A 24,246-nucleotide genomic window follows, 5' to 3' on the forward strand; every position below is an offset into this window, starting at 1 on the left:
TTCCAGGCTGTTCAGATTCCCCTTGGACCAACCAAAGCAATTCCATGCTCAGGAGGCTGAGCTGGGTTCCAGGCACAGAACAGGAGACAGAGCAGCAGCCAACTCTCATATACCCTACTGTTTGATGAATATGGAAAAGCTGAGAGCGATCCCTTGTTGACTCCACACCTGAAGTTAGAACTCAGCCCAAGACTCAGAGCTTGGGAATTGCTCTTTTCTCTGGGCACAGCCAGCCCCAGCTCAGCCACATGGCCAGTTGGATGCCAGGACAGAGCCAGGTCCTGCTCTGCCATGGGAGGATGGTGGTCAGCAACTCCCTGCCCTAAGAGCCAGAAGTGGCCATTCAATAGCATGAAGGTCTGCACTGCCTTCTCTCTACCCCTACTGAAAACAGGGAAACCAGAGAGCACAGGAGGGGCTTCTGGTCAACCAGAGAACAGAGTCCCGACCACTGCAGGGCAGAGAGCAAGAAGACAGAGATGCCAAGGAAAAAGAGAGAAGGGATTTATTATACTTCAAATTTCCAAGCACCAAGACATGCCAGAAGACATTCATTTCCACCGTGTGTTCAGTAAAGGCTGGGTTGACAAATGACACTGCTGGGGTCAAGGCCTCTCCAGTGCCACTGCTGGTGCCCAGCACCCACAGCTGAAAGTGCAGCAAGAAACTGTGGAAACCCAATGGGTTCAATGCCCTTGTGCCTGCCCCAGCAGCAAACACACAGCTTGTCACTGCAAGAGAAGGAAGCAGGAGGCGAGGCCAGGCCAGGCCCAGAGAACAGCCAGAGCGAGCGCTGGGGTCCTGGCACAAAAATGCCCACCATGGTGTTCTGGCAGCTCATGCCACAGAGCAGCACCTCTGCCAGAAGGAATCACTGCAATACCCATAATGGAAACAGAGCACTGAAAGGCTCTGGGAAATTCATCTCCAGAACATAAAATAGTTGAGGTTTCTTGAGAAATAAAACCTACTCCCATGGAACTGATGGGGCCAGCCACATGCACATGCATGTACAAACACACACACTTTCTCTGATCGAAGACCAGATGGCTCCATGGATTCCACACAAACACAATGGGAAAACTATACTTCACCCAAACTAGAACTAAACTATCTCCTTGAATTTCTCCCTGCCTCCTTGCCTCCCATGCACACGCAGACCAGCTGGGTTACATTCTGTGCCATTACATTCAAACCCTTCCTGAGCTGTGAGGTCTGCTCTTCTCCTGCACTGAAAAGAAAGGAGCCCTTAGGGCCAAACCAGGGGGATCACAGCTCCCTGCACCAGAGGATTCTTGGCACATGACAAGCTGAGAGCCAGCAGGAACAACACACTGGGTCCCTACACCTCCTTCAAAGCTTACTGGGCACCAGGGAAAGCTGGTGGCACTCATAGCAGCCTGGCCCTGTGCAGTGAGATCCACCAGAGGACACAAGCCAGCTCAGACGGAGGAAGGACACAGCAGCAGCACAGGGGAACCTTTTGTGAGTCCTGCCGAAGAGAGAAGAGGAAAGGCCTGTCACAGGGCCAAGCCAGACCCCCGCTGCCTTCATGCATAGGTCAGGACGGAGCATTTGGGGTGTCTGTGCTCAGACACAGAGGAAGATACATCCCACTTCTCCCATTCACAAGCACTGGGAGTGGCTACATCACAAGGCTCTGCAGCCCAGCCTTCTGAAGCTTTCCCAAGGAGAGCAGGGCCAGAATAGCTGATGGGCAGCAAGCCCTTTTGGTAGGTAGTGAGGGGCTCCTGTGACATCGGGTAGTGATCCAGCACGGCTCCAGCCCACGGCCTCCTCTGGGTGAAGCCACACAGCTCAGCCAGAAGCAGGGCCACACGTTTGCAATGAACCTCACTTTGCTGGGGTACGTCCTCCAGTTTGCAGTCACCACAGAGCAGCACTGGGGAGAGCAGCACCCTTCCAAACAGCAGCACAGCAATGGGCCCAGGGTGCTGGGTAACAACTGGGTGTCACCAGTCCCGTTCGGAGGGCTCCCGGTAAGGTAGCCCCAGCTGAATGAAGACATCTTTCTCAGTGGGAGTGGGCAAAGTATGACCAGCCGCCACCCTGACACCTCCAGGGCCCCGCACCACAGCCGAGCTGAGGGCGTGCTCGGACAGGCTCATGCCCTTGGTCTTGGCCAGGGCCCGCATGGAGCGGTTGAAGTGAGCCGAGCCAGTGAAGTAGAGCAGGGCACAGGCAAACTCCCTGTAGGGCACCACGATGATGTCGAGCCGGCGGTGACACCGGGCTGGCCCGGGCAGGCGACACACTCCCAGGTACTTCTTCTGCTCACCGTTGTCCTCCTGACTCACCAGGTCATCCGTAAGGAAGCCTGGAGAGAGAGAACAGACAGAGAGGAGCTGAATGGTAGAGACTGACACTCCCACCCTGAACTCCCCACTGCCCAGACAGCAGCTGAGGTGTCTCGTAATGCGCTGTGGGATCCCAGCCTCAGCCCTGACAGCCTCACACAGACGGGAGAAGCCATGCTGGGCTGCAGCAGTACTCCCTCCTTAACACTGGATGTGGAGCTGTCACTGGCGCAGGGCCAGGACCAGGGGCAGTACTCCTAAGGACTTACAGGACTTCCAGTCCTTCAGAAAAGTATTCACCTACCCTTCAATGAATGCCATTCACCTCATTGCCTCCTCAGCCTGGCCATGCTAAGAACAGTTTTGAGCAGCATATACCAGACCTCAGCCTCCTTACCACTCCTGCGGAGGCTGTCGAGCAGCTTGCTGAACACCCCACGGTGAGACTGCCCATCTGGGTGACTGACCAGCACATCCACGTCTCCACAGGTGGGCTTCCCCCGACGGTAGGAGCCACATGCCACACACACAAGCCCAGGTTTCAGGGCCAGGGCAGCTTGTCTGACCTCCAAGAAGAGAAAAAGGGATGTATAGTCAGAGACTTGTCTCTTCATGCTTTTTCCATCAAGACAGCAAAGGATCTTGTGCCTGCCTTGCGGCCTGTCCTACATCTCCTGAGTCTGAATCAGAGCAGATGCTTAGCAGGCATGGCAAACTGCACCACCTAGGAGCTGGCCTGCTGTCAGCAGCCACGAGTCAGGGTGATCTCCACCCAGTCCTGCAAATGCCCAGCACACTGCCACACAATACAATCATCTACTACGGTGCTACCTACCATCAATTATCCACTCTTGGGGGCACTGGGCTAGAGCTGGTTTAGGACAAGAAGCAAGACACAGCAATGCTGAGAAGGCAAAGTACAGCACAACCTTTCAGAGCCTTTGGTTTCTGAGACAGCAGGAGTGAAGAGGTTTATCAGCTCTCTTGTGGGCCAGTGTAGGCAAAGCTAAGCAGCCCACAAAGATCAGTTCAACATGGTCACAGGTCATGTTTCAGAAGCAGAGATGGGTTCATGAAGAGCCTCCCCAGCAGGGCCCAACATAGCAGAATATCTGCAAGTGTTCCTTGCAGTTCTCTCCTGCCAGGAGCTCTGCCCCTGCAGGTGAGCTGGGCTTCCTGACCCAGAAAAAACACAAATGTCCCAACATTTTAGACTCAACGGATGCCAACATGCTGCTGCCAGCAATCAGACACATATAATCAGAACTTTCCCTAATGCATCCACCTCCGGGCTGGACCCTAGCTCCTGTTTTGTGCAGGATTATGATACTTCAGTGCTAATTCTGATGGCTTAATTCATTAAATGCTTAAGAAAGGCTCCCACGTCCTTGGACAGGAGTATTCTTAGTGTGATTGTGCCAATCACCCTGCTGGCAGCAAATAATTAGGGGCTCAGCAATCCCCAGTGACGAGGCCATCAGAGGCTGGGGTTCAGGAAGGTAGTGTCCATGCCCACAGCCCCTTGTCACTCTTGGGGATCATCCTTCATTAGCAAGAGATAAACCCATTAACCTTTGCCCCAAAGGTGCTCCAAGAAGCCACAAGTCTTTCTCATGCGGAGCAAGCCCTCCTCTGGTGTCCTTGCCCCCCTTCTGGCTTTAAATGAAGATTTCTAGAAAACTCCCAGCCCCACCCGGGAGCCTAAAAGCTCCTAAGATCTCACTGTGACAGGCAGCACAGACATTGACTAATCCCTCATTCTCTCTCTTGGGCCTGGATCAGAGGTGTGTGCGTGTGTATGGAGGGGAGCCCAGTAATCCCATCAAGATAACAATAGACCCACCCCCAAGAGCCTGCTCCTCGACCCAGCCTGCCTGGGAAAGGGACCACTCACTACCAGGATGGCTAATCCGGCACACAGGACTGACACCCCAGCAGGAGCCTGGCAGCAGTGTATTCTTCTTGGCCAGGCCCTGTGGCCGAGTGACAGGGTCACGCTGGCTGCTGCTTCCATGGTGATCAGAGAGCACAGGGGCAGCAATGACACTGTGTTCCCCAAGCTCTCTGCTCACATTAGGGTACACTGACTTAGCACCCCATAATACTTGAGCACCATGGCTTACTAGAAAAAGCGACACCCATCCGCAACCTGGATCCCCTTTGCTTCCAGCAATGATATCCATGGAATCTGTTCCCCCACTGACAACCAGATCACAGGGGGCTCATGGCTTCCTTTGGAGAAGCAGTACCAGGGAGACATCTCAGGGGCCTTGGCTGAAAGCACACATTTCAGAGAAGATGAGAGGCAGGAAAGAAGACCTGAAAACCTACTCATCCCACCATGTCACATGCAGCCTTTTTCAAAGCAGTGTGTAGAACTGACACCTGTGAAGTACCCTTCTCCTCGCCAGGCATTAAAACTGAATCTTCCTAAGGGGCAAAGTAGGCATCTTATGAGCCCATGGCCAAAAAGGATCCCCCAGGCACTGACCCTGCTCAAGAGGAGAGGCTGAAGAGCTCAGCTATAGCAGTGAGGGATGTTTCCACAGCACACATCCTCCTGCCAAGTCCCAGCAGGTACAGGTACTCCACGCTGAGGGCTCAGGGCTGAGGTACTCACAGTGTGTTCTATTTCTGCAGCCTCCTCCCGAGGCATACGCTCCTGGAAATCTGTGTAGTGCTTCAGCCCCACAGCCTGCTGGTGGGTGAGGGTCGCCTTGGTGCGGATATCATCCAGCGTCCGGAAACCCTAGTGCAGAACATGGGGTGATAGACAAACACCTACCAAGGCTTTGCTCTTCAAATACTTCCAACAAAGACTTGGGAAGAATGTGTTTAACCTGACTCAAGTCCAGGCCAGCCACAGCTTCTGAGATCACATGCAGATCCAGTTCTTTTGGAACCAGACTTAGTGCCTCGCTCCACAAGAAGGGATTTAGGCAATCCCACTACTCACACACACTCCAGTACCCACCCTGCAATGAGTAGGAAGCTTAACTAAACTAGGCAGAAGGCTACTGTTCTTAAGGCGCTGTGTTCCTACAGCTTGAAGGAAAACGGTAACACAGGTAAAGGAACAACACCCAGAATATCCCAATGAAGGAAAGCCTACAGCATGAACACAATCCTGTTCTTAAGACAGTAAAGAATCCAGTCACAAACCAAACACTACAGGAAATCAGGCTCCATCAGCTGTGTCCTCAGGAGACAAACTGTTTTTAAAGAAGGAATCCACTCTGTGGGCTGGGTTGCTCCTGTTGGCACCATTACCTCAATCTCATTTTTACAACTTCCAGATAAGGTGGATAGCTGCTCTGACAGCTACAGGAGCCAGCTGGGCCAACAGGACAGCAACTGAATCCGGAGCTTTCATGGCCAAGATGCCCTGACTCAAGCCTGGCTCTTAGCAGCGTCATTGCCATAAGCAGCATGAGAAGAGCTCCAAGCAGTGACGCTAAGGGAAAAGGCAGTGTGTCCCTCACTCCTCCAATCATTCAACTTTGTCCTCTACACTCTCCCGAACTCAAGTCTTAGGTGGGTGCACTCCATTCACCCCAAACACATTCACAATAGGAGCCAGCTTCATAGCTCCTCCCACAAAAGCAGATTCAAATCCCACCCATGGATATTGGCAACTGGAAACTATTTGTGCAGGTAAGCCTCCTACACTGAGCAGCAGTCTTCAAACCACAGCCTGAGAACCTCCTGTATAAGGCACTAAACTTACCTGCTGGTACCACATCTGAGCTGTTTTAGCCCCTGCTCCCCAGATGTTGGAAAACAACTCCAGCACTGGCACACTCTCACTGATGTGATCCAGCTTGCGCAGGTGCCCACTCTCCAAGATCTCCAGGATCTTCTCTGCCATCCGTTTCCCAATCCCAGGGATTTTACAGGCTTCCTAGAAAGAAACCAGAGCTGCTACTGGAAAAGTGAAGATCACAGACAAACTGGGAAGCTGCTACCCACTCAGAGTGACTGGTATAGCCGTCTGATTAGTGACTGGTAAATGGCAGGACTAGTTCTGCCTGACGGTCTCCCCTCTAGCCCAGGCTTACATAGGCTACATTGATTCAATGCTAAATGGAAAAGGACATGCATGCAGAACAGGACTGAAACACTAATACACTCAATGGCTGGACTGTCACAGTCAGTAAGGCTCAAATCCAGTTAATTTGATATATTATCTCAAATGGTGGCTAGTTGCTGATTTATCTCATGAGTGCTCAGGTCTGGCCTTAAAAGAAAAGGCTCAGACTGCACTTTTCTGCCATTCTGAAAACACTGCAGCTACTCAATGAACCACAACTCACACTTGCAACACATCTTACATCAAAGTCACCACACAGGAAGAAATTCCCAAGCCATTCCATGTACAGAAAGAGGAAGAGATCTGGCTCATAACACAGCTAGGATGCTGAGTTTCTCTCCCTGCTCAATCACTCTGGGAAGATGTTTTACCTGGTAGGAGGTGACTGGTTTGTGGTAGCTCTTGAGTGCATTGATGGCTTTGGAGTAGCCCAGAGATCTCCACTTGTCTCCCTGGACAGTGTAGGCCTTTGCCAGCACTTCCAGCTTCTCTGTGATGCACTGGTTGTGATTCTCCTTCTTGCTGTTGGAGGACTGGGCACAAACCCACTTGCTGGCAGGCTGGACCACTGTGGAAGAGCTGTCACTGGTCTCCTCTGATGATTTCACAGGGTAATGGCCAGAAATCAATGCTTCCAGATCTCCCTGGGTGACACCAGCATCTTCTCCTTCACTGCCTTCATCATCAGAGTCTTTCTTTAGGGAGAGGTAGAAAATCAGCCATGTGAGAATAAGTACATGCCTCACATATGTCCCCTTGGCACAGGCTGCTCCTGAGAGTAGGAAGTCAGAGCACAACCAGCCTCCCAGGCATGCAGTGCTCAAACTGCCATCTCTGGAAGTGGTTGGCTATATGCACACCATAGCTCTTCACATCTCAAGCTACACATGCACCCTTTGAAGCTACATGCACATCTCACAGAGCACAGGAGACAAGACACTGCTGTCCACCTGTGATCCAAGCTCACATGCACCATCTAAGTTAAGCCTCTGAGACCTAACTGAGGTAAAACACTGCTTAAGTGAGCAACTGCTGCCAGCAGCATGGTATAACAATGCTGAAATGCCTGGCTGGGATTGATCCCGACTCCTTGCTCCCCCAGGAAACCTTTCGATGGTCTGGTGGCTGCATAGACACCTCTCACATTCAGACTCCGTACCTTCCACCCCATGATGCAGATGACAGGAGATAGGCCCTGAACTCTGTTTTCACATTACAGACACAAAAATCTTAAGAGGGTAGTAAATTACAACCCCCTCATTTTCCCCATGGCTATCTGCAAGAGAAAAGGGGAGGAAGGAAAGACACAAAGGACTCCACATTCCTCAGTGACAGAAGAAAGAACCAATGTATACATTTGCTGATACCCTCAGCATTAGGATGCCTCTGTGTAGACTTAAGAAACAATGAGCCTTGGCTTCAGGTAACGAACAAAAGGGGATAGGAGTGGGAAGCTGCACAGAAGCTTTGCTCACTGGGGTCCTCCTCTCGCCTGATGCATAAACACAGGAGCCCACAATGATCCAAGAGCTTCTGTGCTGTGGAAGTAACCCTGAATGGCACAGGGCTGCTTGGGATCAGCCCAGCAATTATATCCAGCACACCAAGACCTGCTGTGATTTTTTGCAGTGCATCGGCCTAACATCAGAGCCATTTCCTTAGAACCTGTGGTTCTGCTGGCTAAGCAGGTCTGCAGACACGATTCCTGCAAGAGACAGAGCTGAGCCTTTAGGAAGAAGAGGCAGGATGTTTCTCTGTAATCTTGTTTTGTAACTCTGAAAACTGGGTCAGACTGAGGATTTGATAGACTAAAGTAGTTTTATTCTCCCTGAAACCCTTGAAACACAACTCCCTTAAGACACTGTTCCCTCTAATGGCAGCAAAGCCTCAGAGTGCCATTGGTTAGTAAGGCCCTTAAAAGCATCGAAGTAGCACGTTATCCAACAACAACACAAAGAACTCTGCAGCTGGAGCATGCAATTCCCATCCTCTTGGTCAGCATTGTCACATAAGGTAAAAGAACACATAAACCCCTGACTCTAAGCTTCACCAACAAAGCTGATGGACTCTTTACAACCACGCATGCCAAACCAACTAGTCCCACTAGCTTCTAAGATACTCCAGCATCCTACAGACACTGACTTACTAGAGCTGGGCAAAACTGCGATGTGCATGGTTTGTCTGAAGCACAGCACAGGAGCCAGGATAGCAGCTGAAGCCCAGTAGCTGAGACAATATGAGAGGAAGGCAGGTAGCCTGGGATAACAGCCAAGGGTTCAGTCAGTGAGGAACTGGCACTGCTTGCAAAAGCTGCCTTGCATAAAGCTACTGCATCCAGATGCCAGTCACAAAGCAGTTGCTGCAGTGTGGTAACAAGGTTTCCTCACAGGCGTTTACATTCAAACACAGAACTCCCAGAGCAGCCCGTTCACTATGAAACACTGGCACACTCATCACCTCATAGTGAAAACGCATTCACCCAAGCTAGAAATGACTCTCTGCTTAAATGAAGGCTACTTCTAAGCTGAGATTTCAGCTTTGCTGCTGTAGCTGGGTTTCAAGAGTGGTTGGTACTGTGTTTAAAGCATATTCTATGAGTTTTCCTCTCCTCCCCAAACTCACATAGCCCTAAGCTTGGGACAAGGGATTTTACTGAAATGTCTACAGATATTGCTTGTGTGCACCAACTAACAGAAAATATCACTGCTTGAGGGGATTTAAAAGAAAAAAAAGGCAACAAGGCTTCAGACTAGTGGCTGTCTGACCACCCAACGTAAACATGCGCAGAAAGCAGGGCAGATACCACAGGATCCACAGCAGTGCTCCTATTAAGGCTGAGATTTGATAATAACAATTGCCACAAAATTAACAGTTAGAAGAAATAGCAAAGATGGGGTAACTGCAAAGACGATGCAGTTAAGAGGCAGACAGCTCTGCCTATAGCGCACTGGATAGTAAGTCTGGGGAAAAAACATCCTCCCCACACACATATTCAAGCCAAAACCTAAATCAAAGGAGGTCTCAGTGGGCTGCCAGCTAGGGAGTAACCACAGGGGTTTGTGATACAAGATTTGGGACTGTGTTAGAAAACAGATGCCAGCATGACACAGTTGCTGCTGCTCTAAGAGGTCTGGAGTAACTTTGCTGCAATAGATTTGAAGTCAATACCCAAAAAGAATTCAGCAAACTTGAGCAAAAGTACAGAGAAAAGGAAGCAAGCTAACAGCAGGCTGGAGAAGCTGACTCACAGCACAGGTCACTAATAACCCAGCACAGATATTTCAAGCACACCACCACAACTGCTCAAGTGGCAACCTGATCCACTGCACATGTGTCTGAACAGGGTGCTGGCAAAGGAGTGGAGAATGGGTCAGCATGGCTCAGGCAAGCACATAGGATGAAGTATCAGAGACAGATTCCTGAAAGGGAGGTATTCTCAGGCAGGGAAAAGTCCTCAAAAAGATGCAGGGAAAACACGATCACCGGAGTGAGCCTTGGCTACTTCAGCTGGAAACGTTCTGATGGGGACATGAATTTAAGGGACGTTTTTTTCTACTTTTAACATCTAAAAGTGACAAAGAGAAGCAGTAACCATGTGTACAGCCCAAGTCTACCAGCACCAACCCACTGAAACATCCAAAAACCTTCCGTTTGCTGAGAAAATCTAGCACTGAATCCCTGCAGGGATGTTCCTAGCCAGGAAAAGCAGCATGCAGGATCTGCTCACAAGGAGAAGGGTCTGTGTGGGAAGTCTCACCTCAGCCAGCTGCTGCTGTCCAAGGGTGCCCAGGCCTTGCTGCAAGGAATCCTCCAACTGTGCTTTAGTATTTGGTTTCACTGCTCCCTCCTCTGCTAGGGGCTGAATCTCTTCACTGCCCAGTACCTGCTGCTGCTCCTTTTTTTGCAGTTCTCCCTCCTCCAGGTACCTGCTATGAATCACATGTGTTAGTACAGGAGAACTTCTCAGCCCCCAGAAAACTGACTGAGAGATTGTTCTGAATGTTTTGGGATGGAGCAAACAACTCATATGAACTGGGTCACAGATTAATTACTCTGGTTTTGGTTCAATTCCCCAATTTTCATCCACCTTGCTGGCCTGCAACTTCCACTCTTATCTACCTCACTCTTAGACTCTTTCTCCAAAACTCTGCCAAAACATTTGAATCCTAACCTGTGGCTGCCTGCTGCTCCATTCCTTATTTCCTCTTGTGACTGATGTCAATCCTCTCTCTGCAATAAGTAAGAAACATTTAATTCACAGCATTTTCTAAACAAATATCCTTGTATCACTGATGGATTAGGAAGAGGCGCCTTTAGCACTTGTAGCAAGTGATAGGACTCCTGTTAGCACTTCTGGGATATCTTCCATGTTTTGTTACCCCACAGAATGGCAACCGGTTACGAAGTCACTAAATTTCATGCTCTCCATGGGGAAAAGTGACTTTGAGGCATTCCCACAGGAGCTGCAGTCTGAGATTTTGAGCAGAGGTCAAATTTTAGTACTGTTCAGTTTAGGACAGAAGTGGTGTAGTGAGGAACGACATGTGGCATTTGCGTACCTGCGAGGGATAAGGACACGGTAGGCAGCTGTACTCAGCAACTTCTGGTCTCTAATGCAAGCACTCAGCCAGGATGCCTTCACTAGCTGCAACCCTGAAGGTAGCTTGGTTAATTTAAGGAGCCGAAAAGCCCGATCACAGTCCATGTCTTCAGCCACAATGACATGTGTCACCTCTGAGGAGAGCTGGTTGTGTACAGCACCCCCATTCTGGACAATCTGCTTGTGGAAGATCTCTGCCCTGGCTTGGCCAATGCCGGCTTGCAGCACGTAAACAGCAACTGGATTCAGCCACTCTGCTGAGGAAAACACAGGAGCAGGAGCTCAGTGACAAGAGAAACAGTGTCCCAAACCAGTGGGGCTACATATCTCACATAGGACTTGATGGCATCCACAGCGGTAGGCAGTCTTTGGTGGGCACCAGTTGGACACAACAAAGCAGGCTGGCCACAATCTCTACAGAAAACATACTCAGAGGCCAGAAAAAGCCTTTGATGGTACAGCACCTCGTTAACAGGCTGGGGTAGGAGTATTATATTCCATGTCATGGGCAGACAGGACTTACCATTAGGTATTTCTGTTCCTTCCTCTTTTGGGATCTTTGAAGGGATGCTTTTCCCTACGTCATCTCTTACTTTCTTCCTCTTGGGAAAGGCTTTGACAATCCCCCGTGGCTCCATAGGCCTGGTGGGAAGTTTAGCTGCAACTCCTGAATACCAGTAAGAAAGAGAGAGGTTGCTTAAACCAGTATTACACAAGCACAACTTCAGCTTCACTCATTTTGCTCACTCTATTTGCTGTTTTGGAGGTTGTTTTTTTTTTGTTGTTCTTGCTTTCTAAAAAGCCTTGCCCTGAGGGAGATATATGGAAACAAGAATTGCATCCCCCAAGGTCAGAAAAATCAAAGTTAGAAATCACCAAAAAACCATTTAAGAAGATCCTGCTAAGACGACTAATGCTGAGTTCTTACAATAGAAAGTATTTAACTACTTTAGCATTTTGGAGCTCCTTCCTGCCCAGCCAAAAGCAGTAACTTAATTTCTCTGATATTTCTTAAGCGTTTTCCCAGGAGGGAAATGCCTCTCCTGCCAGGGCTGAAATCCAGTCACTGAGGAGAAGGGATAAAAGAACTGACTGACACCAAGTGTCAATACAGCCACAGGAGGAAACCCCCAGTGTGGCTTCATTTGGAAACAGCAACCTAATAAAGATTAACCAGCCAAGTTCAACATAGGTACAACTGTAGCTTTACTACCACGAGCCTTGCAAAGGCAAACTTTGGAGCTTTAACTACCATCCCAGGCTATTGAAAATTCAGTTTTCCATAGCGCAAACTACCCCCTGAATCACTGTATATGCCAACAGCACCTTCCACCCGGCTGCAGCGTCAAGTCAATGCCAACCTGGCTTCCTCTCTCTGCAGCACTTTGCGTTTTGCTTTGAGGTTCCTCACGCACAGACCAGCACGAACCTATCACATTAAACCTGGAAGAGCTGAAAATCATCCCACCTGTGTTTTCTCCCTGTGGTCTCCTCCTCACCCCAGCATTAAACACAATCCCCTGGAAGACCAACACAGAACTGGACTCAAGCCCTTGCTTCTGCAAGGAAGATTTTACCTTAAAGGCAGAAGAAACCCCACTAGGTTTCTAAATCTCAGCTTCACACAGATGTTCCTGTTTTCAGGACATTTTGACCAAAAACCTCCTCTGAAAACAGTAATATTTAAAGAAAACCACCCCACAGTAAACTCCCCCAAGCTTCTACGTGCCCCAGTCCTTTTCAGGGCTTAGAACACTTTTCCAGGTAGCATTTAACTGCCTAAGACCAAACACACATGTGAGGTTACCATGCTTGCCTTGCCAGCACCCTCAGGCCGCGAAGGCTTCAACACCCCCAGCCCAGCGGCACCCAGAGCCTCGGGGGCAGGAAACGATTCCCAGGAACGCCGCGGCTGGGCCCAGAGAGGGAGGTCCTGGGCCAGGGAGGGAAACGGGATCCCCCGTGCCTGAGAAGGGCGGAAAAAGGGCGAGACCCGCCCCCCACCAACGGGAAAGTAGCCGGAGTTCCCCATGACCGCGAAGGGAAGAGTCCCCCAGAACCAGACGTGGGGCGAAGGGGGAGACAGGCCCGGGGGCAGGACCCGCGCTCACCTACGGGCCGGGCCGGCGCGGAGGGAAGTACTTCCAGGTGGCGGCCGGAAGTGTCCGCGTTGCTGTGGCGACAGGGCCCGGTAGCCATGGCGGTGCGGAGCTGGCTGGAGAGGCTGCGGGCTGCCAGCAAGACAGCACTGGTGCAGGACGGTAACCGCGGCCGGGGAGACCCCTTGTGCCCCAAGGCGTGCTTTGGGGTGACACAAAGCTGGCGGAAAGGGGTGGGGTGGGAGCTCCCGGAGACTGCCCGGCACCCGGAAAGGACACAGGGCCATCAGCGCAGGGACGCGGTTCCAGTCAGCGGGACGGGGTGCCAGACAGTGGGATAGGGCCATACGTCCAGGGGTAGGTGTATTCCTGCTTAGCCTCACCACCAGCCTTGCCTCTAGGGAAGCGGAATATCCACTACCTGTTCGAGGATGGGAAGGAGATGGCTGAGGAGTATGACGTGAAGACCGGTCAGTTACTGAGTAAGTGTTGCTCATAGCTGGCCCCAGCAAACGTGGGTCTGTACTCCTGGGACTCATCAGGAACAAACTGCCCCAGAATATTCTGGCCATATGCATGCCTGCAGCTGAATGTTGTAGAGACATAAGTATGGTTCGGTTTGGACCCAGGGAGCTCGGACTTCCATGGCTTGGCAGATTTTGGTTTAGGGCAGGATCTCTCCCAAACAGCTCATATGACCACTGAGAGAACTGGGGTTGTTTAGTCTGGAAAACAGAAGGGTCAAGGGGGGACCTTATCGTTCTCTACAGCTCCCTGAAAGGAGGTTGTAGTGAGGTGGCGGTAGGTCTCTTCTCCCAAATAACCAGTGATAGGACAAGAGATGACATCCTCAAGCTGCACCAGAGGAAGTTTAGACTGGATATTAGGAAAAATTTCTTCACAGAGAGGGCAGTGAGGCATTGGAACAGGCTGCCCCAGGGCAGTGGTGGAGTCACCATCCCTGGAAGTATTCAGAAACCATGTAAATGAGGTCCTCAGTGATATGGTTTAGTGGTGGATTTGGCAGTGCTGGGGTAATGGTTGGACTTGATCATAAAGGTCTTTTCCAACTGAGCTGATTCTCTGATTCTGTCCCAACAGACTTTGATATAATAAATGTGATTGCCGGCTTACATAGCCGGGCACAGAGTCTGTAGCACATGCTGGGGTGAAATAGTTTTTTGGTGGCTTCTGCAACCACAGACAAACAAGGTGTCAGTTACAGCTCTTGTGCAAAACTACATCATCTGCAGCGTGAACCCCATCATGGCTTCAGCACCAAGTAGAAAAAAAAGAGAAACGCTTCAGGAATAGGCCAGCTAACAGATCCACTCACACCAAAGTGGAAATGAATGGAAGTAAGATTCATATCATTTCAGTGCACTGCACAGCTTTGCCAGGCATCTGCTGGAGAAGTTCTTATAAAGCAGAATAATGAAAACCCTTCTTCTGCCTTCCACAGGTAGAAGATGGCGAGAGAAGAACACCCTTGGGGGCTCTGGCAAGTGGCAGGTTGAAGTGGGAGAGCCAACCTCACTGCTCTTGGGAGCACTGGAATCAGAGCTCATAAAGGAAAGCAGCTCCAATGTATGTAAGGGTCTGCAAGTACGACTGCATCTAAAGCTACCTAGCATTTTGGTTACCACAGTAGTAGCAGTAGTTGGTAGAATGCAGATCACTCAAAGCCCAAAAGACAGCCTTAACCTGCCCAGCACTCTACTACAAATCATCCCAAAGCTAGGGGGCTGGGAGAAAAAAAGGCGCAGCTTAGGCTTTTTTATGGTCTTCAAGAGGTTTGTAGTTTCCTTACATAGAGAATCTATACTGCTGTGTTGGCCAGCTACTATTCTGGCTTCAGAAAGAGTAGGCTGGAAGGAAGGCCAGTGCCAGGACAAGTCAGTGGATGGAAAGCAGAGGTCATGACAATGAAAGGCCAACACAGGCAGTGTGTAGCAGGCTGCTGCTTAGCATAGCATGGCTTGTTTCATCTTCACATCCCTGTAGCTTAGGGGGCAGAGGTTTTAGTCTCTCATCACCTTTTCTACAGACCTGAAACGAGAGCACAGCCCTGCACAGCAAACTGGGGAAGAGCCAGGATTGAATCCAGCAGGTCCCTAGGTAGGCAGAGCTTAGTATTCATTTGCCTGGGAGGGAGAGGCCTGGTTTGTGTGAAAGCCTGTACTTAAAAGACACCCTCGCTGAATACTTTCAGCCTGCTACAAGCAGAGCAGGCAGTGCCCTGGATAAAGGCAGAGCAGTGCTAGCTCTGGAAAGTGATGCTCAGGCAGTTTATAGTTACTCCCTAATGCTCCTGTGTGAAAGAAGAGCTACTTCCACGTGGTACCTCTCAAGGTAGTACAGGAAGAAGGGGACAGGGAGGAGAGGAGACAGCTGGAGGGGCCTTGTGTCCTGGGTTCAGCAGTAGCAGTCACTTTTCTCCTTCTTAGTAGCAGGTGCAGTGCTGTGGTTTTGACTTTCAGCCTGGGAACAACGCTGATAACACCGATGTTTTTAGTTGTTGCTCAGTAATGTTTACTCTGACCAAGGACTTTCTGAGTCTCATGCTCTGCCAAGGAGGAGGGGAAACCAGGAGGAAGCAGAGACAGGACACCTGACCCAAACTAGCCAAAGAACTATTCCATACCTCAGCACATCATGCCCAGTATATAAACTGGGGCAGTTACCCAGAAGGGCTAGATCACTGCTCGGGTCAGGCTGGGTATTGGTTGGCAGGTGGTGAGCGGTTGTTTTCTCTTCCCTTGTTATTTCCCTTATCATTATTATTGGTGGTAGCAGCAGTGGTTTGTGTTATACCTCAGTTACTGGACTACTCTTATCTCAACCCGTGGGAGTTACATTCTTTTGATTCTCTTCCCCATCCCTCTGGGAATGGAGGGAGAAAGAGTAGAGGGGGGAGTGAGCGAGTGGCTGCGTGGTTCTGAGTTACTGGCTGGGCTTAAATCATGACACCTTGCTAAAAGTACTTGTTTGCTGTAGCCTGTCTTTGTGAGGAAGGATACCCTGGGCAGCTTCCAGTGGCGGATCCGTAACCTGCCTTACCCCAAGGAGGTCTACAGTGTCTCTGTGGAGAAGGAGCAGCGCTGCTGTGTCATTCGGACCACCAATAAGAAGTCAGTAAGGACAGCACTGCCAGTGCTGACAGTCCCTTGGGGTGGGCTGGCACAGAGGGCAGGCCAGTGGTTACACAGGGGGTGTTGTCTCTTGCCTCCTATTCCCAGTGTGTCCCTCAGCAAGGGTTGAGGGGCCCCACCTTGCAGCTATGTGTCTCTTGACATCCAGTTTCCACTCTCAGCTTTCCCAGATGTGTTTACAGTAGAGTCCCTCAAGCTCTGTGCTGGTCTTTGCAAACTTACGTCACAGCTCCAGTAGCATGGTGTTTGCTCTGTTCTTTCTCTGTCAGATGTTACTCCCTTAGAAAAATAAAGTAAGAGCCTTGCAGACGTTTTGGAGCCAGACTATCCCATCCTCTCCCTCTGACATGATACTTTGATCTAGTCATTGTATCTGTAGGATTCACCAGGTCATAGGCACTCATTCAGACAGCTCTCCCTGCATAAACCTGCCCTGTAGTCGCAGTGCCAATGACATAATCTGGAGGTAGCAACAAAAAAGGTTGAATCTGGAAAGGAAGCACCACAGTGTTCTGCCAAAAGAAATTTGAGATGGGAGGAGAAAAAAAAAAAGTAGGGGAAATGGCTTTTAAGTATTATCTTATTCTGTGTGTGTACATGGCATCTCTCATGGCAGGAGACACATTGCGCCCCCAAAGCATTTACAGGTTCTGTGAGATAAGGCTGAATGAACAGTATTACTGGGAAAAGATAGCAAGGAGCAAGTATTAGGAGAACAAGGGAGGATATTGGAAGAGCAATGAAAGCTATTTACAAACTGAGATGATACACCAGTATGGAAAGCTGGGCAGGATGCTCTCTGTTCACCTTCCCTCCCCGATGTTGCTGCAGAGCAGAGAATGATCAGATCTGTGGGTAAACGCAACCCGTTTCCCACCCTGCCCTCTTTGTAGCTGGCTGTAGGTGGTGCTGTTGGCAAAGAACTCCTCCGCTTTGGCTGCTGAATGCTTTACAGATCGTAGAACCCGCAAGTCTTCAGGTGAAGGGATGTGTGAGCTCTGCACATGAACACACGTGAATGCTCAAAAGCAGGAGGCTAGACAGGAGGAAGGGAGAGCCTGCCACAGGAAAACAGCAAGAAGTTACAGCTCTAAATCAGAAAGATGCTGGCCTAAATGCATACAAAGTGGCATGGTTTAGTGGGTAGCATGGTTGGGTGGCATGATTTAGTGTGAGGTGTCCCTGCCTATGGCAGGGGGTTGGAACTTGATGATCTTAAGGTCCTTTCCAACCCTAACTATTCTATGATTCTACATGAAGAGTGTTGCTTTAGTAGGGAGACCAGTGCAGGAAAAATGAAGGAGATTCCCATCAGCCATACACGGATACACATGGAGCTAGGACAGGAAGGGAATATGTTAACCGAAGTCCAACCACATACTGTCATAGACAGGCTTAGCTACTCCGAGTCCTACTAATAGTAGTGTGTATGTGGGAACTTCCTTGCCTGAGTAAGTGCTGTAAGGTTAAGATGTTGTACTAAGGCTTCACCCACATCCTACCTGACTTAAAGCTTTTTTGTACCCCTCTCAGGAAAACAGAGTCCCCCACAAGCAGTTGGCACCTACACACTTGTAGGCTAGTGTCAGAGAGAGTTGAAGGACCTGACAGGGGCTCACGGCCTGCATATGGAAGTTAAGAACTTCTGGAATTAAAGCTGAAAGTCACCTCACTGGGGACAAGAATGACTTTGCTGTCAGTAAGGGGCAGGGACAGATTCCAGCACCAGAACACTTAGTACCGGCTCCAGGATATCTTATACCATTTCTCCTGGGTCTTGGCCAGGGTAAGACATCACTCAGCAGCTAATTCCAAGATAGCAACAAAGGCATGTAGTCCACAGAAAGCACGCAGATCACTACGGGAGAGGAAGGAAACCTCGGAGCGTCTCCAGCCCTTGGAAGTTGGCCACGCTGCTTCTGAGCAGCAGAGCTGTGCTGACCACCAGCCAGAGGCACAGCAACGGGATGGGTTGCCAAGTCACTACCGAGTAGCTCAGCTCTAATAAATTCTCAGCATACCAGTAGCAGTTTTCCCTAAAGGCTGACAAAAAGTGGGTTTCCAGTAGGAAAAATAATAGAGGTGACTTCACACACGCACTGTGGATCTTGGGCCAGGAACCATGCTCAGACTGCAGTACTGCCCTTGGCCATGGGGTGAGAGGCGAGGGCAGAGAATCTGCCTGCCTCGGCTGGTCTAACCGCCCATCTACTACCTCCATAGCCCAGACAGGAGCTCTTCACTTCCACCAGTCACTCTCGTTCCCTCTGGCCACAGCAAGGGCTGCTCAAGTGGGATTTGCTTAAAACCTCTTGCTGTAAAATAAATCCATTAAACTAAACTCTAAAAACAAACCCAGAAAGCCACCTCCCTGAACACCAAACTTGATTCAATTATTGTAGTGAGAGGCAGTGGTAATGTTAGGAGGAGGAGGGGGTGGCCAGGCAGATCTGGTTTCCTTTGATCTTGTCACAGATTTTAGTTTGAGGCCAGCCAAAGCCATTCTTCTCCCCTTCTCCTTAGTCCTGGGGCAGCAGAATGCTGCTGTTTCATTGATGACTCCCAAGGCCCTTTGAAACAGTGTTTTTTTTTCTGTGTACTGCTTTTTTTTTTTTTTTTGCTTTTTTGTTGCTTTTTGCTGTGTTTTTTTTTTTGTCTAATCGGTAAGAAGTTAACACTTCCTTAACATGTCTTTGTGTTCATCTAATCTCTGCTGTTTAACCTTTGACATCTCCCTTATTATCCATGTCTGCCACCTTTTCCAAATACCGACAGCAGTGACAACACAGAAAGGTTTGAGCCCTGCGGTAACAAGCTGCGTACATTCCTCCCACTGCACCAGGAGAGCCATTTGCCCTTTGTAGCTGTTTCCACTGTGACTTGGAAAATAAACTGCAATTTGGGCAGAGGTAGCTAGAGAAGCCAAGCCTTACACACAGCCAGCTGAATGCAGAACCCTTCATGGTATGACAGCAGCCACTGCCTGTTTGCACTCTGCTCTGGGCACCTTGTTACCAGCTACAGGCCAAGTTCTTGGAGAAGATTGTCCATGAGAGTTCTGAAAGAGAGAGATTTAGAACACAGCTATGCCTCTAGGTGGGAATAGGACCACCAGTGTATTTGGTGCAGCCCCAGAGAGAAGCAGCAGATGCAGAGCAAGCCATGCCAAGCAAGAAAGGTCTCAGGCAAACAGATACAGGTCTGCAAGGCTCTGGTCCCCGGGTCTTAAGAAATCTTTTAGCTAAGACAGACAGCAAATAACCCCTCCCATTCTGAGACATATTCCCTTTCCATCATACTGAGCAAAGCCCAAGATTTTGCTGGTGAAAAGACACAGGTGGCAAAAACCTCTCTGTCCTCTGCTTGGATGTGAGAAGTAACCAGGATACTGGGATAGAGACCAGGAAAAGAACTACTAGGGGAACATGGAGTGCAGAGGAGCACTACAGCCACCATGGAGGCTGCATGGAGATGCTGCAGAGCAGAGGCTCAGGTGAATGTGGGCCTGGAGCTCTGTGCCCAGGAGTATGCCTGAGCACCACCATGCCACCAAAGCAGGAAATCATCTAAGAACCATAGGAAGAGGGGAAAAAAAAAGGGTGTAGTAAGGGTTGCAACACAAAATGGTGCATCACACAGGAAAGTTACTGCCCTGTGTTACAGGGCACAAGGGCTTTAACAGCTGTTTGGACAATAGCTCATGGGAGCTGATACTTAGAGGGAATGAGAGGCCATGAGCAGGGACAAAGACAAGGGACACCTGTCCCTAACCATGTCTGGCACTACTCAAGGACAAGCTGGAGGGACCAAGCTTGCTCTCACACACCACAACCCTTCAGGAGTTTGCCAGCTCTGATTTCCACTTTGGAGGTTTGTTTCTAGTGCTCCTGCCAGCCTCAGGGCACCAGCAGGCACACAACATGGCACAGGGTCCTCCTGCCAACCTGAGAGGTCTGTTGTCCTCATCTACACCTCATAGAACAGCACTCTGTAGTTCAGTACTGCTAACAGGGAATAGGAACCCCACCTTCCTCATTTCTGTCTCCTCTTTCATTTGTAGGTACTACAAGAAGTTCTCTATTCCTGACCTGGACCGATACCAGCTCCCCTTGGATGCAGCTGCTCTGAGCTTCACCCATGCCAACAACACCCTGATCATCACGGTGAGGTTTTACCACACAGAACAGCACTTTGCCCTTATCTTTATGGCCACAAAGAAGTTAAAATTCTTACATGTGGGGAAAGGAGGCAGAGCAGGGTGATGTGCTGAACACTGATGAGCCCCCTTCTCTGTACACGGTCAGTGGGAGCTTCAGATTACACTGGGCATGCTGACACTAGCCAGGACAGCCCAGGCTGCAGGAAGGGCCCTGCTTGCTGCTCAAGGTGACTTGCAGATGGAGGAGTGTCAGCCATAGCCCATTTTCTATGTATTCCCTTGCTCAGACCTGAGCAAGCATCCACTCTCAGTGACAGGAAGTTTCTTTTGCCTCAGAGCATAATAAGGGTTAAGAGTCCAAGGATCTGCTGCACTTAGAGGTCTCACAGTCTTAAAGTTTAAAATCACCTGCTGCTTTGTGTCAGAGAGGACACACTTCCACACACGTGATGGAAGTGAGAGACTAGCAAAGCGGGCACTTCCTTCTTGTTGCAAGGAGCAGACAGACACTTTTGAGCAGCAGGTGCTCATCTTAAATATAGAAGTCAGTTATCCAGAGAGCATCCCCTCTGAGGGAAACCTTGCAGCAGAGCTGGGGGTGCACATGCAGGGGAAATAGGCCAAGAGGAGCACCTTGAGTCCGTCCAAGCTTCTGTTTGCTACAGACCAAACCCTTGCCAAAAAGCACCTGTATCCACCACTAAACTGCAGCTGGATGAGGGCCCTCTGAGGACAGAGGAACTGCAACTCTTACTTCTCTGTCTTTAAAAAGCAGGCATATTTTAGATATATGTTTATATACACACACACACATATATATATATTACACATGTAAGCATACAGTCAGTGAGCACACCAGGGAACTGCATGACACAGGTTGCCAGGATATTCCAGAGAGGTTGGTGGGGGCCAGGACTCCACATCTGACTGAGGAGTTTTACTTGCATTGTAAGACACCCCAGATTTGGCAAATATGCCTAGCTTGATGGCACCACCTCTCCAAATGGGCTTTGGAGGCAGCCGGTAACAGGAGGGCCTCATTTGGCAGGAGAGCCCCAGCTGTGCTGGCAGCACACGGCTCCAGTTGGTCTGCTTGAAGCAGAGGCTCAAGAGGAGTGCTACAGACATTTCTCTCTGTCCCACAGTACCAGAAGCCGAAAGAGATCCTGGCTGCAGAAGAGCAGCTGCAGAAGGAGCTGAAGAAGGTAAAGGCAGCTAACAGTGGGGATGGCGACTGTAAGACCCAGTAGGAAATGGCTGCTAAGAGGCTGAGGTGGGGAGCAGCTCTCTGACATGGCTTCATGGTATTTATTTTGCCTTTTCTAATAAAAATTAGTCCTGTTGTTAATAGAGCCATTTGGAGGAATCTGTGTAGGCCCAGGGAGATGACAGGGAGGTCAATCTCTTTACTGCCTGGTCTGCTGATTTACATAGACATTTATGATTCTTCTATGAGTTTTGGGAAGCTGCAGCATGCAAAGGAAGAGCACCGCATCCACAGCCAGCAGCCCTCTTCCCATCCTCCATGAGAAGTGCCATGAAAGCTGGATAGCTCCCCATGGGAATTCCCTCTCTGCCACCATTGCTGAGGGCAGTAACATTTGGAAAACAAGACACAACCTCCCTCACCCTGTTACCTGTGTGGGGTGTGCTTGGCAGCAACTCCCTCCTGCACTGTTGTGCAAGGTCCTCCATACAGCGAGAAGGATGCTCTGGTATCTCTGCACACAGCATCAATGCTTAGACCTGACTGGGCACAGGCTATGAAACAGGGTGTTGAGGAGGACACCCAACTGCTTTCTTACCACCAGCCATGTGCAGCGTGCCGTGCAGAATGCAGGCGCTATGCAAAGCTGCCTTCATTTGCATGGCATGGAGGAGAAAGCGACAGGGACTGCTGAGAAGAGCAGGAACTGAAATGCAGCTGCCTTCATCTGCATGGCACAGAGGGGAAAGCAGTAACAGGGGCTGCTGGCCAGCTCCCAAGTAACCGGAGCACACCCCTTTCATGAAGGCACAAACAAACCTTGCCACACAGACCCCATGCACAGCACAGAGACAATCCCTGCAGTGCTGCTTTAGTGACTAGCCCTCCAACCAGCTGCTGTCCCTACCCTGCACCAGCATCCTGTGCTTTCATTTCTGCATGTCCTTGCATCCTGGTTCATATTTGAACAGCTCCTACCCAAACAAACACTACTTTTAAGTGAGCCAGTCACAGGCTCCTAGTGTAGCTCCCCTGACGAGGACTGCTTTCAAACAATGAAAGCTTAATGCCTGGGTGGCATCCCCAGTTAGAGCCTCACTGCTGGGTGGCTCCAGGACCCAACGAACAACATGGTCTTCCCAAGACAACGGAGGCACTATCAACTAGCAGAGGTCATCAGAGCCAGTGCACCAGCCCCACTTGCAGCTTCCCCCTTCCCCAGTGTCACCCAAGATGTGAGGGTGCATCCTTCTACCCACCAGCGCTGGCACCACCATTGGGCTGCAGCTCTGCTTCAGGCTTCAGCCAGGAAACACCCAAAAGCAGCTAGGAGGGCAAAGGACCCACCAACACAGGCTGCAGGAAAGAAATGGCAGGACTAGCAACAGCAGTGTTGCAGGCAGGCCTGCCATGGGAGGAGTCTCCTGCACCACTGATACTTGTTCACCTCCTCAGCTGACATGCTCATTCCTACTCTGGGCCTTACCCAAGTCCCAGTGTAATAAAAAACCTCTCCTCCTACCCAACAGTTACTCTCATTCCTTCACAGTCTCTCCGTGGGGATACTGCCAAAGACATTTAATATCTCCATCCCTCTCTCCCAGTTTCATTAAAGGACCTGTAACACACCAGGACCTGAGAAAAGCCAGACTTCCCCTACTCCCAAACTCTGCCAGCTCTCCCTCTAATCTTCTATCTCCTGCCTAATCACTTACCTAAAACTCTCCTCACATGCACAGCCCAAGATACTCCAAGCAATACAGCAGCAGTATTTTGCAACCTTGGATGCAAAGCACCATCTTTTCAGCATCAGTGTTACCAATAACCCAGAGACTCCCGCAGGATCATTATCTTTGGGATCTATGGCTTTGAGCTGATGGAAGATTGTTCCAGCCATAGCATCTTTTTACAGGTTGGGCCACTTACACATCAATTCTGCTACTTACACAAGGAGACTATGTAGCACTGTGGTAGCTACAAGGGAGCTGGCAGCAAGCAGGCACAAGTGGCAGCAGAGGAACAGGCACAGATCAGGAACCGTGACAGGGAGCTGTGCTGGAAAGATTCTTGTGAGCACATAATCCTGCAAGAAGGCCATGCTTTTAAATTACTTTGCACCCTGAGATGCTGTCTCATATCCACTGGGAATGGAGGGTTCCCTTCAAGAAGGTGAGGATCTGGTTGGTTCCACTCCCTCCCTGCTCTTGCAGGGGCTCCAGCAAACATCTCATTCCAATTTTTGTGCATCACACGGGAAAAGCAGCCTCTTGACTGTGGAAATTACATTAAGTTCCAACAAAGCACCATTCTGGGTGCTTTGCCCTAGAAGTGTTCCCCCACAAAACCTCTCCTTTTACCTATCCAAGATACCCAAACTCACAGGTAAGTAGGGTTCACACACCTCCTTCCAGTCAAAAAGGTCCAGACCCCAAACATGGCTGCATCCACCCACAGCACATCCGTCCACACACATCCACATTCATCCAGACAGCACGGAGCACACTGAAAGCTACAGTTGTTCCGAAATCCAATTTGGATTCAGATGGCTGACACAAAGAGGAGTGGAGCCCACTTGCATGTGCCCACAGGACCCTTCAAGGTCTCAGTGTTTACTGCTTCAT

General features: G+C 50.0%; 2 protein-coding genes across 5 annotated transcripts; one reads left to right on the forward strand and one right to left on the reverse strand.

Annotated features, from left to right (window-relative positions):
* Positions 1–487: 487 nt before the first annotated feature.
* POLL (DNA polymerase lambda) lies at positions 488–22,988 on the reverse strand. Of its 4 annotated transcripts, none has more exons than XM_061458906.1 (9): positions 22,056–22,988; positions 11,532–11,675; positions 10,968–11,262; positions 10,166–10,334; positions 6,780–7,103; positions 6,046–6,219; positions 4,939–5,067; positions 2,716–2,884; positions 488–2,338 (listed from the first exon to the last, which is right to left on the reverse strand). In XM_061458906.1, the coding sequence occupies exons 1-9, from the start codon at positions 22,150–22,152 to the stop codon at positions 1,974–1,976; spliced, it is 1,866 nt and encodes a 621-aa protein (XP_061314890.1). In that variant the 5' UTR covers positions 22,153–22,988; the 3' UTR covers positions 488–1,973. The 4 variants fall into 4 exon arrangements, with proteins under 4 accessions (XP_061314890.1, XP_061314889.1, XP_061314891.1 ...); XM_061458905.1 differs by having other exon boundaries at positions 10,968–11,265; positions 22,056–22,322; XM_061458907.1 differs by lacking the exon at positions 22,056–22,988 and adding an exon at positions 13,120–13,235 and having other exon boundaries at positions 10,968–11,265.
* Positions 13,162–21,766, forward strand: DPCD (deleted in primary ciliary dyskinesia homolog (mouse)). The gene is made up of 6 exons (XM_061458909.1): positions 13,162–13,269; positions 13,509–13,589; positions 14,570–14,694; positions 16,105–16,238; positions 20,320–20,422; positions 21,564–21,766. Exons 1-6 carry the CDS (start codon positions 13,206–13,208, stop codon positions 21,666–21,668), a joined length of 612 nt encoding a protein of 203 aa, XP_061314893.1. The 5' UTR covers positions 13,162–13,205; the 3' UTR covers positions 21,669–21,766.
* Positions 22,989–24,246: the final 1,258 nt, after the last annotated feature.

This window comes from Pezoporus flaviventris, unplaced genomic scaffold (genome assembly GCF_033815535.1).
Source record: "Pezoporus flaviventris isolate CSIRO_AGI_PZ_B2104156 unplaced genomic scaffold, CSIRO_AGI_Pfla_v1 ptg000029l, whole genome shotgun sequence".
Classification (NCBI taxonomy): Eukaryota; Metazoa; Chordata; class Aves; order Psittaciformes; family Psittacidae; genus Pezoporus; species Pezoporus flaviventris.